The 19491-nt window shown below is 40.0% G+C and overlaps 1 protein-coding gene across 1 annotated transcript; it reads left to right on the plus strand.

Annotated features, from left to right (window-relative positions):
• Window positions 1-424: 424 nt before the first annotated feature.
• On the plus strand, window positions 425-13420 carry LOC100489992 (probable G-protein coupled receptor 83). Its single transcript, XM_002941843.5, has 4 exons — window positions 425-1828; window positions 2307-2432; window positions 4950-5083; window positions 12734-13420. The coding sequence occupies exons 1-4, from the start codon at window positions 1439-1441 to the stop codon at window positions 13326-13328; spliced, it is 1245 nt and encodes a 414-aa protein (XP_002941889.1). The 5' UTR covers window positions 425-1438; the 3' UTR covers window positions 13329-13420.
• The last annotated feature ends 6071 nt before the right edge of the window (window positions 13421-19491 follow it).

Below are 19491 nucleotides of genomic sequence, written 5' to 3' on the forward strand. Positions count from 1 at the left end.
GTTATCCAGAATGTTCGGGACTTGGGGTTTCCCCAATAAGGGATCTTTCCCTAATTTGGATCACCATACATTAAGCCTACTAAAGAATAATTTAAACATTGTTTAAACCCAATAGGATTGTTTTGTCACCAATAAGAATTAAGTATATCTTTGGATCAAGTACATAGTATTGTTTTATTATTAGAAAGAAAAAGGAAATAATTTTTAAAAATGTGAATTATTTGATTTAAATGGAGTCTATAGGAGATGGCCTTTCCATAATTTGGAGCTTTCTGGGTGGCAGATTTCCAGATAATAGATCCTATACCTGTATGCTATCTTGTATTCTTGTGTTCTGCAAACAAAAAGCAAATTCATTCTTGGGCTAATGATTATTATTACTTATTCTTTACTTCCTTTCTTTGGTTCTTTTTCTTTTCAGTCCCCTTCCTCCTTATTTACCTCGCAGTCTGTTATTCTCCCTGCCTGGTTGCTAGGATAACTGGGAACCCAACTACCAGATAACAATTTAAATACAAAACTGCAGAACTATGGAAATGTACTCGAAAAACGCAAAGAATGTCAAATGTGAATGTGAAGACTTCATTTAAGCAGACAGCACAGTATGGGGGACATGCTGTTGTTAATTTAAGTCACTGCACATTACATCTCTGAACATTTGTATGCATACGTATGAGCATATGGCCTTGCCAGGAATTATGAATTTTGATTTTCCCAGTTTTAGCTTATTTGCTGCTTAATCACTGGTGCATTCAATTCAATTACTTTCACGCCACAAGACACAAGAAATAGCATGTGTTTCTGGAAGCATGTGCATGTGTACAGCAGAGCCATTATCAGCTTCACAAATGGACCTGTTTTGTTGAGCCCATCTTATAATAACGTTTCACTGTACTTGATAGGTGATGGACAGAGGAACTGGGATACTTGAAACAGGCATTAATCAAAATTTACAAGCAGGCAATCTCTTACAGAGACAGCCAACAAAACAATTTATTCTGAGATAAAAATCCAGGCAATCTAAGTGAATGGGTGCAGGAGAATAAGGCATACTTATCATGTCATATGACCTCTTCTGGATGCACAGGCACTTACTAATCCACGTATATGTATGTAAAAAAGAGACAATTTTCTGTGGAAAATGGTGCAACGCAACTAGCGTGCCTATGGGTCAAACCTGATGGGAAAGGATATTCTGCACAAGAACCAGCTTAAAATGCTTAGAATTGAGAATGAAATACCGTGAAAAAGCCTTTGTTTGAATATCAGCTCCAGAGTTTGCTACATGGCTGCTTACATTGATCTTTGCTCTGACCGCTGTTGAATGAAGAGACTGGATTTCTTGTTTAGCACAAATAAGATTAAATGACTGAGATATTAGTGCAACACAAGTAAAGAATTAGTTAGGTGTAGTGCTGCTTGGTGAACCTTGGAAGCTATGAGCCAGACTTTCCTTCGACCATTGCAGGACATCTCAGGGTTTCCAAAAACATGGCGGGAACTCAACTTTAACTCTTCTTTTGGCACACTTCTGGCCAAATTCCAAATCATGAATAGGACATCATTCAATTTCACAGACAGTCGAATTGGAGAGTGGGAGCGGTTTGCGGAGCTGGCTAAATACGAGTCTGACGCACAGAAACCCACCGTCCAAGCCCTGCTGATTGTGGCCTACTCTGTCATTATTGTGATGTCCCTTTTTGGAAATATGTTGGTTTGCCATGTGGTCATGAAGAACAAGAGGATGCACTCAGCCACGAGCCTTTTCATTGTGAACCTTGCGGTTTCAGACATCATGATCACCCTGCTCAACACACCATTCACTCTGGTGAGAACTTTGACCATTCATTGCTGAATATACTCATTTAACATTGTGAATAAATGTTTCATTGCAAAGGCCAAGGCCCCACTTAACATAGCTTCCTAAGCATGAACATGGGTACTTGGTCAGACACTTAATGCAGTGTTTTTAGGGTTAATTTTTCAGCACACGCATAGTCTCTCTTACTGTATCCATTCCATCTGTTTAAATTTGTTACTCTTCTAGGGGCAGAATTTTATTGTAGCTAAAACACAGGCAATGTCTGGAGGAACGGTGTCAGCAAGGTGTTGTGCTTATTGCAGGGACCTCCTAGGAAAGTCACAATGTGTGTCTCAATGTGTGTCTACAAAATATATATATATTTCCCTGTGTTATAATATAAATTAAATGTCACTGATCTGTATTCTCATTATAAAATGACTGAGGGGTCATAACAGCAAGAAAATGAATGACAAGAGTATAATTAACTTTTCTCTCCTTTTAGGTTCGATTTGTGAACAGCACTTGGGTGTTTGGGAAAGAAATGTGTCACATCAGCCGCTTCGTGCAGTACTGTTCCTTACACGTATCCACTCTCACTCTCACTGCCATTGCGCTGGACCGTCATCAGGTATCAATGGAAGCAACAACTTCTGTATGAGAGACTTAGGGGGTAATGTAATAAAAGGTGCAAAGTTTGCTACTGGCTAGTGAGCCATTGAAACCAATCTAAAGGTAGTGAAGATAGTCAGCTGTTTGGAAACCAACATGATTAAATACAGTGTGCTACTAGACTTGGGCCCAATTTGCACTTTTTATACCCAGTAAAAGTAATTTAAAGCAGTGCCTGTCTGTCCCTTTTTATTTTTGGCCCCGACAGTTCTGACTTTTGAAAAAACGCAGCAAAGTCAGCCTTGCATTCTTGCTTCAAAGGTCAGAACCACCAGAGCAAAGAATAGAAAGGTTTATTTATGCAAACTCCAAGGCAAACAGGATAAATTTAAAAACTTCTTTTGAGGTTTTTTTTACGCAACTTTTTCCGTTGCAGATTTTCACTGAAGTTTCGCAAGACAATTAGCCAATGGCAAAATGCGGAAATTTGCTGCAAATCCATGCCTGGTGAAAAAATTCGCTTATCACTACTAGTAATGTATATTGATGAGATTCCTAGAATTTAAGTTTTCTTAAGACAAAAGAGAGTTATTTATTTCCACAAGTGCAGTTAGTATGTGGCCGCAGCCAGTTGAGTGAAAAAGTGCTGCTTACACTTCCCTATAGCTGTGCTTGGCATAGCTCGGCTCTATCCAACTCCTGCTCTGAATTGAGCTGTTGTGCCTATTGGTACAAGTGAACCCTGGAGCTACCACCTGTTTTGGAGGGATCCAGGGTAGATCCAAGGTTTCAGAGGGATCCAGTGGTAGGTTCAGAGCTCAGACAGCACACACCAGGCACAAATCCCCCTGCATTGTACAGTAATTCCCTGGTTATTTAAAGCAGCATTTTGTTTGTTGTTATCATGCTACTTCTTTTTTCTCCATCTATGTTCTTTCCAGGAAACTATAATACATTACGTACTTTATATTGCATACATTACGCATTCCCAACGCAGAATTTGTTTCGGCAATTAGTAGTGATTTATGGCGATTGATCTTGTGTGAATTAATGATGCTGACTGATTGAACAAGAACATGTGAGCTAAAGACCATGCATTTACTTGAATATCTATTAGTCCAGATGCCTACGTTGCATTTCTCTCATGGAAGCTTTTTTTCCTTTGTACTCACTCTGACACACTCCCAACAAAGTGAACAAATGGAATTGTTTCTGGCCCTGACTGTCAGCCTTAAGGTGGCCATACATGGGCCAATTTTAGCTGTCCCTTAGACCGATTTGGCAGCTTGTCGGCCAGTGTACGGGCACTAACGATGTGCCGGCACGACCGACATCTGGCCTAAAATCGGTGTGTATGGCCACCTTTACACAAAGGTTGAAAAACACATCCATTAAGTTCGACAAGTTTAGCCTTAATCTTACATTAAGCTGAAGTTTTGTACTACTTATGCTTCTGCAGTTTCATCTGCTGCTGTGTGAAAATGATACGTGTGCCATAGCTCAAAAATACTTTTTCTTACCTTTAGAAGAGGCATGTTTAACAGAAGGAAAGGTATAATCAATGGGAGGTGCTAAAATGTTAGGGGCCCCCCAGTGATTGTAATCACTCACCTGATACCCCGGGCTGGTCCTCATGTTAGCAGAAAACTGCTCCAACTTGGGGTACCTGCGAGCAATCCTCTTCCTTCTTTCTTCACAAGCCTGGGGTCAATTCATGTACAGTAGGTTGATAACAATTTTTTGTTAGAGTTTGGCTTTTAACTCTAGGGATTACTCGCTCGCAGGTACCCCGGGCTGGTGCAGTTTTATGGGGCTACTGGGGGTGCCTAAAATTTTGCCACCCCAAAAAGGCAAATAGAAACACCTGTTGCAAAAAGGCAAATAGAAACACATGTTGCAAAAAGGCAAATAGAAACACATGTTGCAAAAAGGCAAATAGAAACACATGTTGGGTATATAATGAGTCATTCTTTAAATGGCAAATATCTTGTTATATGCTTGAGCGTAATTATTCACTGTGTCAGTTCTCTCTAGCAAACCTGGGACAAAGGATCAGTTGGTCAAAACCAACAACCTGTATGAGCTTATTAAGAACGTTGCCTTTTCTATACATGAACCCAAAGGGGCAGACAACACAACTAATGAGATCGGATTTTTGTTTTGTTTAAGACAGCCACTTCTTTGTTCACAGTAGCTGATCAACTTCAAATTATATAAAAGCACCCACAGGTAGTCCATGAAAAAACCCATGATAAGGAAATTTGTAGCTGGTGCTTACTTACTTTTTTTTCCTGACTTCCTTGGTCTTAGTCCTGTGGGGGGTGGGAGGGGAGATTTCTTTAAAAACACCATTATTTTTTTTCTCTCTATTACATGGGATTTGAATGATATACTTAAGTATAAAAGCAACCTGAAGTAGGTTTTATCGCAGGCACAGTGCCAGAGCTAGAACACTGCAGTAGGAATCTCTATTATATCTATCCCCAGTAATAGAGATACATTGCTAGATCATCAATGACTGTTATTTCCATTTCAGGTTATCCTGAACCCTCTGAAGCCTAGGATGTCCCTCAGTAAGGGAGTATTGTGCATCTCTTTTATCTGGGTTATGGCGACATGTTTCTCACTGCCACATGCCATATATCAGAAGCTATTCCGGTATAATTACAGGTGAGGTGGGGCGGTCATTTTCTCACTTGTAATGTCCTTACTGCTGTTAGTATTTATTATATCTATTTATCCAGGTACCAAACCACATGTCACTAGCAGCCAAATTCAGCCCAAAATGAACATACCATTTGCCGCAATGCGTGGTACATTTTAGGACAGACCCTGCATCTCTCACAAAGCCTATCCCTGCATTGAATAAACTTTCCGCTTGCTACAGACAGCACTAATTGGGCTTCATTTTGTCTCTGTAATTATATCTCATTCTGTTGTCTCTCTTAAATCTGTATGCATCTGTTTGCCAGCAAATTGACTGTGTTCCTATTTGCTGTCCTTAAAAAAAGAGCAGATGTATTGTCCCAAGGTAAAATAATCTCCTTGCTGCTGTGTTAGATTGAATGAAACATATGATTATTTGGGGTACTGCATAGAATTCAAACAAAAGCTTGGCCACAATAGCCCTTCTGATTCTGCCTCATAAATGGAATAGATGTGTGCCATGGCATCATCTGTAATGCCATAAATAACAATGCTCTGACAAACAACAGACATTATACTTAAACATGTGTTCATTGGGCCAGGCTGGCCAACCATGTGCTGGGTGAAATTGTGCTGATTTTTTTGTTAGCTCCATGGGAACCTGGTGAACAAGGATGGCATAAATGTGCCAATACAGCCCTTGTTGACAGAATTTTTAGAACTGCCTTATAGATACCTAGTGATTTTCAGCAAGATATTGGTCAGAAAGTCTTTTAGGAGACCCTCAAACACAAGCCACTAAGCTGAAAACTCACTTTGGAGGCCAACTTATCTTGCCTGGACAACCTGGGTTAATCAGCAGAAAAGAAGATGGGGGGCTACAGGGGCATCTTTGGGGGCACGGATCTTCCCTGCTAAAGGGCCATGGTTTCCTTTGGCTGATACAGAACCACAAAACATAATGTACAACATTTCTAGTCTATTTAAGCTTTAGTTCTCCATTAAGCCCAGGAAACGAAACAAGCAAACAGGCACCATTTGCAAATCTGCTGTATAAAAATGCTAACAGTTGCAAGACATGGGTCAAAGAGAAATGCTGGGACATTGACAGAATTGTGATTTGACAGTGAGGTTAGCATAGGTTATGTTCCCTATCCAAAGGGCTCAAATTGCAGTCATACACAAACAGACACAGTTAGCATGCATAGCGATACTATTCATTAAAAGGTACTTGTATCCAAACTCGCTCCTTGCACTCCCCTATAGTTGCACTCAGCACCAGTACATCTGTCCCACTTTCTGTTCCAAATGTCATGTGCCTATTGACAGCAGGGAAACTACTGCTACCTTCAAGCAGCAATGCCAGGATTCCTACTACAACATGTCTCAATATGTGCAGCAAAATTGCACCCAAAGTTGCACTCAGCACCAGTACATCTGTCCCACTTTCTGTTCCAAATGTCACGTGCCTATTGACAGCAGGGAAACTACTGCTACCTTCAAGCAGCAATGCCAGGATTCCTACTACATCATGTCTCAATATGTGCAGCAAAATTGCACCCAAAGTCCCATTCACACATCAGATACAATGATGCCAGACACAAGTCCCGCCTAGAATTGCCAAAACACTGCAGTGTGAGGAAAAAACATGGCAAATTGCATTTGAAATAGTACTTCACATACGTAAGTAAACCCTTCAAATATGCACATTGGCTCCTTATTTAATGAGATGAATGTAAGCTCCAGAATAAGTGAATTCAGCTAGATTGCAGAACTTTCAAAACTGTTTCAATTGGCTCAGGCAATATGTCCTATAATCAAATGTGGGAGACTACCTGATGGATGGAAGGAATGCTTGAGATGCATACCTCCTTCTGAATACCCATATTTGGATATCTTTTGTTATTGTGATAAAATATAAATGGTAGTATCGGACTGAGATGCCAGGGGCCCACCAGAAAACCTTGGGCCATAGGCCCCCTTTCTAACTATTATTCCTCCTCTCCTCCCTCAGCCTCTTTATTATCCAAGTCTCTGTTCGCTATCCTTCCATCTTTTTTCCCATACAGAAATAGGGAATGACTGTGCAATTGGCCAAATAGTTAGAAGCAAGAGGGCCCACTGGCACCTGGGCCCACCGGGAGTTTTCCTGGTATCCTGGTGGGCCAGTCCGACACTGGTAAATGGTAAATTATGTGTACACACTGGGGGCAATCTTGCATACTCTTTGCATACTAGCTGGTGCATGGTTTGCTCCATCAATATGTATTGGGCATGGTGAGGAGGTGTTTATTGCTATATCTGTGCTGTGTTGAGGGTTGGCACATAAATGATTTAAATTGAGGGGAGGTAAAGGCAAGGAAGGGTTCAGGCACACATTTTATAATAATTTTTTTCTGTAGCTCTAGATCTGCTACAGCCAACACCGAAGTGACACAGTCAACTGGGCCCTTTGGAATGAGAGATATTACTCTATATAGCAAGTTCTATTTTACAGTCCATGATGACATGTATATACTACTGCCTCCCAAAGCTGTAAAATTGGAAACATTATTATAAAGGCATAACAAGGTCTTTAGGATAGAAAAAATATATGTTAATTAAAAGTTTAAAATGGATCTGCTCTTGATAACTGGCTAAGCTGGGGTCCTGCCAGAACTCTGGTGCTTGGTCACCAGTTTGTACAAATACAGCATATGGGGAGTTTTTGAAAATTCTTTAACTCCTTATATAGATCCAGTTCATTTGTCTTCTCGGAGAAAAGAAAGGTGCTGTTATTAAACAACTCGCCATCTGTGGTTTCTTTTACTACTTGTGTGAAAGAGGGTTTATTGGAATAATTGAATAATCTACAATTATAGCTTCTCTTTTCAGGTATGCGCCAGTTATCCTCCCTATTTGCCATGGTTGCTAGGCATTTTGATAGTGATTTCTTTCATCTGTTAAATCAATAAGAACTAAAAATTCTTCAATTAAAAATTGAGTCGGCAAATCCTTTATCACAAACATTTTTGCTTCATGAAAACTGTTTATTTAAAATAAAATCCTTGCTGAAGAATTCAGTCTGAGACAGAGCTTTTCTATGAGGAAAATATATGTACCATTATTATGCTGCTCTGAGAACTCACACACTAGGTATAAATGCCAAGGTCACTGGAAGTCATTACAAAGAAGCAATATAATTGTACTCAGTGCATTGATATCACAAAATACTGAAATATATTTACATGCTTAGCTTTTGCAATTGGGGGCCACAAGTAGATGGGGGGGGGGGGGTGATTGACAGGGAAAAGAGAGAACAGAGAGCAGCAGGGGAAGCTTTGAGGCCAAGGGGCAACAGCAGTGAGTGGCATTGGGAGTCAATACTACATGGCCTGGCACTCATTTTATTGTGTGCACATACAGTTGCAGCACATAGACTCTATTTCTTCAAATAATTCTGATTTTTAAAACTGATTTCTTTTTTCTCTGTACTAATAAAACAATACCATGTACTTGATTCCAACTAACATATAATTAATCCTTATTATTCCTTTTGGGTTTAATTAATGTTTTATTGATTCTTTAGCAGACTTAAGTTGTGGAGATCCAAATTATGGAAAGACCCCTTATCTGGAATACCCTTGGTCCTGAGCATTCTGGATAACGGGTCCTATACCTGTACTATGTGAGGCATTTGATTTTTTTTTTTTAATCTTATGGTTCTTAAGTCTGTCGTGCAACCAATCAAATATAATGATTTAAAGAATCCTTCTAAAGGCATTGGTTATCCATTAAGACACTGCTCTTGTGTTATTCAAGTAGGAATTAGGCTCAGATAAGAAGCTGTATCACATTAATTAAAGCAATTTACCTTTCACAAGTATTCCCACTGACCAAGCTCTTATTTCCTTACAATTCACACTCTGGACACTCTGAATTTGTCCTTTTATCCTTCCAGCCATTATGTATGTTTAATTCTATGTCTAAGTGCTACTAGGATATGCAGCGCTGTACAACATTACAGTATAGAAAAGAATACACAGAGAAGACAAATACAAGAAATAGATACATAAATAAATATACAAGAAATTAAAGGAATACATGGGAAAACATGTCCCCCTCCCCTCCCAGCAGCAAATCAGCAGAATAATGGGAAGGGAGCAAGATAGCAGCTCCCAGTAGATATCAGAATAACACTCAATAGTAAGAAATCCAAGTCTGGCTTGGTACTCCTCCAGTTACATGGGAGTAGGAGAAACAATAGGTTACATGAAAGCAGTTCTAATGTGTAGCGCTGGCTCCTTCTGAAAGCTCAGACTCAGGCACAATGCACTGAGATGGCGCCTACACACCAATATTACAGCTAAAGAAATACATTTGTTGGTGAAAGAATAACATTTTAAATGGTAGAGTGAATTATTTGCTATGTAAACAGTGTAATTTAGAAATAAAAAATGTACCACAAAAGTAGTAAGAGACACAGTAGGAAGTTCCTGACCCATAACCCTTACAATCTAATTCATTTTACTGCAGAAATCTAAGAGAAATTTGAGGATTAAAAACCATTACAGGTTATCATTTACCAGATCTTTAGTGATTATTCCTTATTTTGGAGTTATTCCTTATTGCCTGGAAGCCAAGGGTATATAATAGATTTGAAGATCCATTCTATGTATTGCTCAATTCAGCTTAAAAGTAAAAGGCATTACTCTGTAACGTTAAGGTTATCAAAGTAGCCTTCTCAATTACACCCTCTGTATAATTAACTTCTCCTGCAGGCACAGGCAAAACTAAAGGTGGCCATACACGTTAATATCTGCTTTGGTCACCTAACAAGCAGATCTTCTCCTGATATGTCCACCTTAGCTGGGGCCAAATGATCGAATTACAATGATAGGTATAGGAGCCTCAATCCGCAGGAAAAATCAAACCTACCTGGCTAATTTTCAGCCAGATATCAGGTAGGCCCATCCAGGTTCCCCATTCACAGGCAGATAAGGTCTTATCAGTCTAAAGGACTCAGTAGCTTAAATCTGCACTAAACTCCTAAAGTTCAGAGCTATAATTCCATATCAAGAAACCTGGAATGGTTTATATTGGGGTTGCCAAGCAAGGCAACAGCAAGAAAAATGGTGGTACAGGTATGGGACCTGTTATCAGGAAAACCCATTATCCAGAAAGTTCAAGTTTCAAGTTTTCAAGTTTCAAGTTTATTGTCATATACAAATAACAATAAAGCATCATTACTGTAATGAAATTTTTTGACCCGTGTTCCTCCCAACTTTACATAGACAAACAAAAACAAAAAACAAACAAAAAATAAAAAATAAATACAAATATTAAATATAATAAAAGTGTGCAATAAAGGTACAAGTATTTACAATAATAAAATGCAAGATTTGAAATTATGTTCTGAATTATGGAAAGCCCATCTCCCATAGACTTCATTTTAATCAAAAAATGTACATTTTTTTTTAAATGATTTTCTTTTTCTCTGTAATAATAAATCAGTACCTTGTACTTGATCCCAACTAAGATATAATTAATCCTCATTGAAGGCAAAACAATCCTATTGGGTTTAATTACTGTTTAAATATTTTTTTGCTGAGTTAAGGTATGGAGAAGACCCCTTATCCAGAACACTCCAAGTCTTGAGCATACTGAATAACAGGTCCCATACCTGTACAAAACTATGATGTATCTGCCAATAATAATCACAATTGTGCAGGGAAATGAAATGAATTAAAAAGCAATTGAAAGATATTCCCTGTTTCAGAAAAATCTAATGGCATATAAATTGGGAACAATCTTTCAGCCTTCCATCTCCAGTCTGAAGCCTGTTAGTGTAATGTGCTCCCCTCTTGCTGCTGTGCACTGTTGTGCTTATGAGGAGAGGATCATAATGTTCTGTGACAGCAATTTAACTCTGCAGGCAAATAACTGAAGAATACATCATGTTGAGTTATGGGAGACTGTATCCCAGCAACACTTGCTTGGGCACAAGCTATTAAATTAAAGACCACTTTGTTTCTAAAAGTTGTTTTCAGAGTTAAGAAAAATATAGAGCAGTGAACAAATGGACCCTGACGAAGAACAAAAAGGAGGCAGCTTGGCTGAATAATCAGAAAATATAATTGCATATGTGGAGCAATCATTCCAATTCTAACTAAAGTTTTTGCCTCCGCAGCCTTGAATTATTGTGAGGGATAGTATTGTCTAAGCAATCCCACCAAAGTACACAGGAGAAACAGATTAATGCCAGTATTATCAGCATTACCTGCAACTGCTACAAACATAAAGTACTGATAGAAATGTTAGCATTTAGCATTGTAACTGTAGGCAATGTATGCCCCTACTATACTGAGATGGGCCATGCCACGGGCAATGTTGTAACTATAAGGAAAGCAGGCCCACAGAGAAAGGTAACATAAAAAAAACACATTTTTATTTTGCGGTATTAGATTGCCGATCTAATAAAAATAGAAACTTTTGTGATAAGTTTCCTGGTGTGCATCAGCATTTTTTAAATGCTGTGTGCCTTAGCCTTTATTTGTGTGTGTGTATATATATATATATATATATAGCTCGGGTGCAAGGTAAATGATTTCAATATCCAAAAAAGACCAGCAACACCGAGTTATATTCCAAAAACAATCAATTGTGTATTAAAAACGCTGTTCATGCGTTTTTAATACACAGTTGATTGTTTTTGGAATATAACTCGGCGTTGCAGGTCTTTTTTGGATATATATATATATAGGAACCTGAGGGACTGTGCCAAGAGCAACAGCTTATGGGGGTGGCTGTCAGGTACCTATATTTAAGATTTTATACAGAGTTCCTATGGAAATCTACTGCCTGAGCGGGGGGTGAGGGGTTTGCACTGCAGCATGCTGCGGTGTATGAGGTCACTCCTATGGAAGTGACGTCATGCAAAGAGCAAAGGGACGTCAAGTGCATGCTGTCTGAAGTCACTTCCGCAACATCCCCCTATGTTGTGGAAGTGACTTCAAGCACAGCATGCACTTGACATCTCTTTGCGCTTCGTGTAACGTCACTTCCATAGGAGTGACCTTATGCACCGCAGTATGCTGCATACCTAAATACAGCTCTGTTCACATGTACAGGTACATGAAATGCTGTTTATGCTAGAAGACAAAGGGAACAACTTGCCTTGGGCAGCAGTTTACCAGGGGCATCAAAAAGCTGCCGTGGAATTGGAATTCTGGCTCTTCTCTTATAGCACATTTGTGCTTTCTGCACTAGTGATTTGCGCCCCCCTAAACCTACTTTGTGCACTCTAGGTAAGCAGGGGGGCATTGAATATTAAACAGTAATGCGCTCCTTAACACCTTGTAGAGTGTGTCAATGGGCCAAGTTAGCCTGCTATGATAATTCCTATGTTTTTGTGCTGAAGCTGCAAAGCAGGGCACAGGTATTCAATGGAACCCCTTAGGGCTCTAGCACTTGGCACTTCGGGCAGTGGTAACTTGCTTGTAGCAATCTGCTACCTGGTGGGAGGGTATATACCATTACTGCTGCAGTTATAGAGGCTCTGAACCTCTATAGTTAATGTAAACAACACAAAATCTTCTGTGCAATGTGCAGAGTATCCCACATGGAACTTTTTAGTTGTAAAAGAATGTCATTAAGGATAATAATGTTCTGACTGCTTCTAACCTCTCCTTTCAGAGAAAACAAAGTGCGGAGCCTGTGCATCCCAGATTTTCCAGAGCCTTCGGATCTTTTCTGGAAATATCTTGATCTCTCTACCTTCTTACTTCTGTACCTGTTGCCACTGCTAATCATCACCATTGCATACAGCAGACTGGCCAAGAAGTTGTGGATGAGGAATGCAATAGGAGACATCACCACTGAGCAGTACATTACGCATCGCAAAAACAAGAAAAAAAGCATTAAGATGCTCGTTCTGGTGGTGGTTGTGTTTGCAGTTTGTTGGTTCCCATTAAATTGTTATGTAGTTCTCATATCCAGCTTGGGCATTAAGACTAAAAATGCCCTGTATTTTGCTTTGCATTGGTTTGCTATGAGCAGTACATGTTATAATCCGTTCATCTACTGCTGGCTGAATGAGAGCTTTCGTTTGGAGTTAAAATCTCTGCTAAGCATGTGCCAAAGAATCCCTGCAGCACAAGATCACGCCCTACCACCTGTTCTTTTGCCCTATCGTGAAGCCTGGGTGGAGCAAGCCAGCTTCAAGCAAGGTCCATCCTCTCAGAGTATAAGATCTACAACCAATGTGCAAACAGTCAACACTGACCTCTAATAACAGGAGGCATCAGGTAGAGCAAGGGTCCCCAACCTTTTATATACGTGTGAGACACATTCAAAAAAGTGTTGGTGAACAACACAAGCATACAAAAGGTTCTGGGGTGCCAAATAAGAGCTATTATTGGCCTTTGGTAGCCCCTATGTGGACTGGCACCCTAAAGCAGGTCTTGTTTGGCATTAAACTGGGTTTGTATACAACCAAACTTGTCTCCAAGCCAGAAATTCAAAAATAAGCACCTGCTTTGAGGCCATTGGGAGCAACATCCAAGGGGTTGGGGAGCAACATGTTGCCCCCCTGAGCCACTGGTTGGGGATCACTATGGTTGAGGACACAATAACACAGGACAAATGCAATTGCTGGATTCTTTGGATAAGGAACTCTCTGGTAGAAAAAGAGTAATTTATCTCTTGCATTTGTACCTACAATCATTGCCTTTTTGAAACTCTTTAACAAATCTCTGGCAGAACTATCAATTCCCGTGGCCCAGATAAGTGGTCAGACTGTTCTCAAGGCCAATTATATTTTAAAAAAAATAACAAAGAGACTGGACTTTTTCTGTTGAAAGGGACATGTACATACCCGGGGGTTTGATTATCTCTTAGCTAATGGATTTAGATAAAGGTTTTCTGAGTAAAAATGATTTAAAAGCATCAAGGTTGATTTCTTTGAATACAGCCTTGAATATTTTTTATTATTTTTTCTACTTACTTTATCCTCCCATTAAACTTTGTTTATTATTTCTATCTTAACATATTGTGACTGCTTTTGGTGTTTTGTTTTCTTTATAGCTTGCGAAAGTGTTTTTTAGCAATGTTCTTCTGTTTGTAATTTAGTTGAGGAAAACAAGAGAGATTTAATGAAGCCTTTCATCAAAATGTGAGAATTAGCAAACAGGTAATTAATGAAAAACAATATAAGAATTCTCATAGTTACATAGTAAGTTGGGTTGAAAAAAGACATAATCCATGAAGTTCAACCATAATGCTATGTATAACCTGCCTAACTACTAGTTGATCCAGAGGAAGGCAAAAATCCCCATCTGAAGCCTCTCTAATTTGCCGCAGAGGGGAAAAAATTCCTTCCTGACTCAAAGATGGCAATAGGACCAGTCCCTGGATCAACTTGTACTGAGAGCTATCTCCCATAGCCCTGTATTCCCTCACTTGTACTGAGAGCTATCTCCCATACCCCTGTATTCCCTCACTTGTACTGAGAGCTATCTCCCATAACCCTGTATTCCCTCACTTGTACTGAGAGCTATCTCCCATACCCCTGTATTCCCTCACTTGTACTGAGAGCTATCCCCCATACCCCTGTATTCCCTCACTTGTACTGAGAGCTATCTCCCATACCCCTGTATTCCCTCACTTGTACTGAGAGCTATCTCCCATAACCCTGTATTCCCTCACTTGTACTGAGAGCTATCTCCCATACCCCTGTATTCCCTCACTTGTACTGAGAGCTATCCCCCCTACCCCTGTATTCCCTCACTTGTACTGAGAGCTATCTCCCATACCCCTGTATTCCCTCACTTGTACTGAGAGCTATCTCCCATAACCCTGTATTCCCTCACTTGTACTGAGAGCTATCTCCCATAACCCTGTATTCCCTCACTTGTACTGAGAGCTATCTCCCCTACCCCTGTATTCCCTCACTTGTACTGAGAGCTATCTCCCCTACCCCTGTATTCCCTCACTTGTACTGAGAGCTATCTCCCATAACCCTGTATTCCCTCACTTGTACTGAGAGCTATCTCCCATACCCCTGTATTCCCTCACTTGTACTGAGAGCTATCTCCCATAACCCTGTATTCCCTCACTTGTACTGAGAGCTATCTCCCCTACCCCTGTATTCCCTCACTTGTACTGAGAGCTATCTCCCATAACCCTGTATTCCCTCACTTGTACTGAGAGCTATCTCCCCTACCCCTGTATTCCCTCACTTGTACTGAGAGCTATCTCCCATACCCCTGTATTCCCTCACTTGTACTGAGAGCTATCTCCCATAACCCTGTATTCCCTCACTTGTACTGAGAGCTATCTCCCATACCCCTGTATTCCCTCACTTGTACTGAGAGCTATCTCCCATACCCCTGTATTCCCTCACTTGTACTGAGAGCTATCTCCCATACCCCTGTATTCCCTCACTTGTACTGAGAGCTATCCCCCATACCCCTGTATTCCCTCACTTGTACTGAGAGCTATCTCCCATACCCCTGTATTCCCTCACTTGTACTGAGAGCTATCTCCCCTACCCCTGTATTCCCTCACTTGTACTGAGAGCTATCTCCCCTACCCCTGTATTCCCTCACTTGTACTGAGAGCTATCTCCCCTACCCCTGTATTCCCTCACTTGTACTGAGAGCTATCTCCCCTACCCCTGTATTCCCTCACTTGTATTGAGAGCTATCTCCCATAACCCTGTATTCCCTCACTTGCTAAGAATCCACCCAGCCCCTTCTTAAAGTTATATAATGTATCAGCCAGTACGACTGATTCGGGGAGGGAATTCCAGAACTTCACAGCTCTCACAGTAAAAAATCCTTTCCGAATATTTAAATGGAACCTCCCTTCTTCTAAACGAAGTGGGTGCCCTCGTGTCCGTTGGAAGGACCTACTGGTAAATAAAACATTAGAAAGGTTATTATATGATCCCCTTATATATTTATACATAGTTATCATATTTCCCCTTAAGCACCTCTTCTCCAGTGTAAACAGACCCAACTTGGCCAGTCTTTCTTCATAACTGAGACTTTCCATACCCTTTACCAGCTTAGTTGCCCTTCTCTGGACCCTCTCTAACTCAATAATGTCCCGTTTGAGCACTGGAGATCAAAACTGCAGCATATTCTAGATGGGGCCTTACCAGCGCCCCCTTGGATTCCTGGAAAGGTTTAGATGTTGCTCCCTTTGATTAGGAAATCAAAAGTCCTGTGGCTGCAACTCCAATGAGTAAAGATTTGAGACATCAATCGAAATAATGTATTGAAAAATTGAGTGGTGGTACTTGCCACAGAATCTTAGTAGGATCTGCCAAATATAGGCTCTCTCTCTTACCTGAGAAGGTCTTATGAACTTCCCTTTCCCCAGTCCTACAGCTAGGATCTCCTGAGGTTCCCAACAATTGCTATTATTAAAATCAAGCAGGTAAAAGATACATGTGGCTGTGGCACTTAGTGATACTGATTTTAAATCTTCTTTGTATTCAGTACCAACCAACATGGGAAAGAATTCTGTTCCCTATTCTAGGGATGCACCGAATGCACTTTTTTTGATTCAGCCGAACCGAATCCTAATTAATTTATGGAAGGATTAAATGTCAGAAAATTTTGGAAAATTTTCAACTTCTTGTTTACAAGACAAAATGTCACATGATTTTTTGGATTCGGTTTGGCCAGGACCATGGATTTGGCCGAATCCGAATCCTGACAAAAAAGGCAGAATCTTGGTCGAACTCTGAACCGAATCCAGGATTGGTGCATCCCTACTTTATTCTTGGATGTTAAAGGGGTTGTTCACCTAGTATGATGTAGAGAGTGCTATTCTCAAACAATGTGCAATTGGTCTTCATTTTTTATTAACTGTTTTGTTTGTTTAGCAGCTCTCCAGTTTAGAATTTCAGCAGCTATTAGGTTTCTAGGGTCAAATTGTGAGAAGGGAGTGTGAATTTGCTTCATGCAAAGTGAATAATTAGATTATGATGATTTTGGACCTAGTAATAAAAGAAAATTAGGGATTGATGCACAGGCAGTTAGATTGGGCACAAAATAAAGTGGTTTAGAGAAAAAGTGCTGCCCTATAGATTGGAAGCTTGGGTGGAGCAGGCCAGCTTCAAGCACTGTTCATCCTCCCAGAGTAGATCTACAATAAATCTGCAAATGGTCAACAACAACCACTAGTAATAGAAGGCAACAAGTAAAGGATACAATAGCATGGGAAGACTTTGAATAAACGTAACTTCTGCACTATTTGCATAAGGAAAGAGACATTTTTCTCTTACATTTGTATCTACACTCATTGCCACACAAATACAAATAAACATCCAGGGGCTTGATAATGGGTGCTGCCTGCTCTGCAACTACGTGTGTTTATTGGTTTACAAATAAAGGGAGTTTGAATTGCTTCATGTAATGTGTATAATTCAATTTTAGATCTAGTAATACATAAAATTAGGGATTGATTCACAATATAATGATTTAGAGAAAGAGCACTGCATAATCCCATTGGCCTGTAGTAGGGATTCAGTTTGGGATCCGGCCCAGAATCCACGCTCCTGGCCTAACTGAATCCAAATATTTAAAATTGCGCGACAACATGGAGCAGCGCACGGTTCACTTTAGCCCTTCCTTTTCCTAATTTACATGTGCAAATTAGGGTTCAGTCCGGTATTTGGCTGAATCTTTCATGAAGGATTCGGGTTTCAGCCAAATCCCAAAATAATGGATTTGGTGCATCCCTAGCCTGTAGATGAGAAATGGGTTCCAAAGAGATAAGAAAATATCCCAACTTAAGCAGAGGTTGCTCTCACAGAAAAATACAGACAGTACATTTGTTTTTTGCTTGGAACAGTGCTCCTTGGTAATCAATGGGTGACAGCAAGCCACCCACACCAGGTTTCAGTGGGACACTAAATAGTTTAAGTAGGCGTCAGGTTTTTTTTGTTGTATAATAGCCGATGCCTGGCATCAACAATTCCCTTGCAGGCTGCATTGTTCAGAGGCTCAGGCTGGTGTGGAAGGAATGATAATGAGGAGTATATCGTGGAACTGCCACAAATCATTGTAAGGTTTATGCACAGGTTGTGGGATGATGGCTGCATTTATTCACAACTCTGAGACTTGTCAGGCGCTAATGCCTTAGACTGAACAAGGTGGAAAGATTAACAGCTTGAAAAAAAATGTATCTGCCAAAGTGATGTGAGTGCTATTTCATTTCTAGTGAAAGTGATGGATAACAAATGATACCCACAGGCTGGCTTCGGCCTTCTCACTGTGGAGCTTGTAAATTTTACCAGTATAAAACAAAGTACTGCTTGGATGTGACTGGACTGTCACAAATTATACACTTTGTCTGAAAGCCCTTCAGTTAATATGCCAGAATGTATAGGACATTTAGTTCACCTTCTTTAACTATTTCCCTCAGTTTCTCCCCATTAAAGGTCTTTAAAGAAATAGTGCATAGTTTCGTCGTTTTGAAAAAAAGTAAACTGTGCCTAATATATATGTCATCCCCCTTTCCATTTTGACCACAAATATAATGGTGTAGATCAGGGCTGCCGAACTGGAGGCTTGTGGGCCGGATGTGGCCCTCCGGAGGTTTTTTATTGCCCCGTCTGCTCAAAGGCTTCATAGACTTCACTATATGACTTCATGATTTTAATTTAATCCGGCCCTCCAACATCAGATATAATTGGCCCAATACATGTAATAAGTTGGACAGAACTGGTAGGTTGTTTTCTATGTTGCTTGAATTTTATTATGTCTGGATATACAAATTGCACTAATCCTGCTATTTGACCTGTGGACCCAATAGTATAGGGTCAAATAGTAATCTCACACATGCAGCAAATTGTTACATTGATCATCTTAGTATGACAAATCCTTGACAGCATATAATAATGTGGGAGAAGAAACCCCTGCAAGGGGAAGTGGATAGTTCTTATGACAATGTAAATGGTTAACGTCCCATGATAGTGTCTACCCTGCTTATATTTAGTCCCAGGCTATAGCTTTTAAGGTGGACAGGGCTAATAACAAATGACTATATGGCTGATGCAAATATTAGATATTATGGGCCCGATTAACTAAAGTGTGATTTAACGTGCGCTAAAAATTTTATTGCATCTTAAATTTCACGACTTTTCGCACGATTCACTATTAGTACACTTGCGCTATTTTACGCACGGTATTTCATGCAATATTTTTGTCGCGATAAATAGTGTGTGCGGTATTTTCCGCATGCATGCTATTTATCGCATGTGCTAATTGTCGCGACATTATGCACGCGACAATCGGCAGCATAAAAATGGCAACATTTTGCCCTGGGAGAGCACAGAGTGCTAGAGAGGTGCTGTATAAAAGTTTATTTGCAAAAAAACCCCCCAAAAAACAATAAAAATATAAGTAAGAAAAAAAAAGAAGTGTTAGAGATAATAATAT

This window comes from Xenopus tropicalis, chromosome 8 (genome assembly GCF_000004195.4).
Source record: "Xenopus tropicalis strain Nigerian chromosome 8, UCB_Xtro_10.0, whole genome shotgun sequence".
In the NCBI taxonomy this organism is placed as follows: Eukaryota; Metazoa; Chordata; class Amphibia; order Anura; family Pipidae; genus Xenopus; species Xenopus tropicalis.

Excerpts from the sequence above, each read along its gene's own strand:
- LOC100489992 (XM_002941843.5), top strand. The coding sequence starts at position 1,439 with ATGAGCCAGACTTTCCTTCGACCATTGCAGGACATCTCAGGGTTTCCA. Across the intron at positions 1,829-2,306 it reads TCAACACACCATTCACTCTG|GTTCGATTTGTGAACAGCAC; the intron begins GTGAGAACTTTG and ends CTCTCCTTTTAG. Across the intron at positions 5,084-12,733 it reads CTATTCCGGTATAATTACAG|AGAAAACAAAGTGCGGAGCC; the intron begins GTGAGGTGGGGC and ends CTCTCCTTTCAG.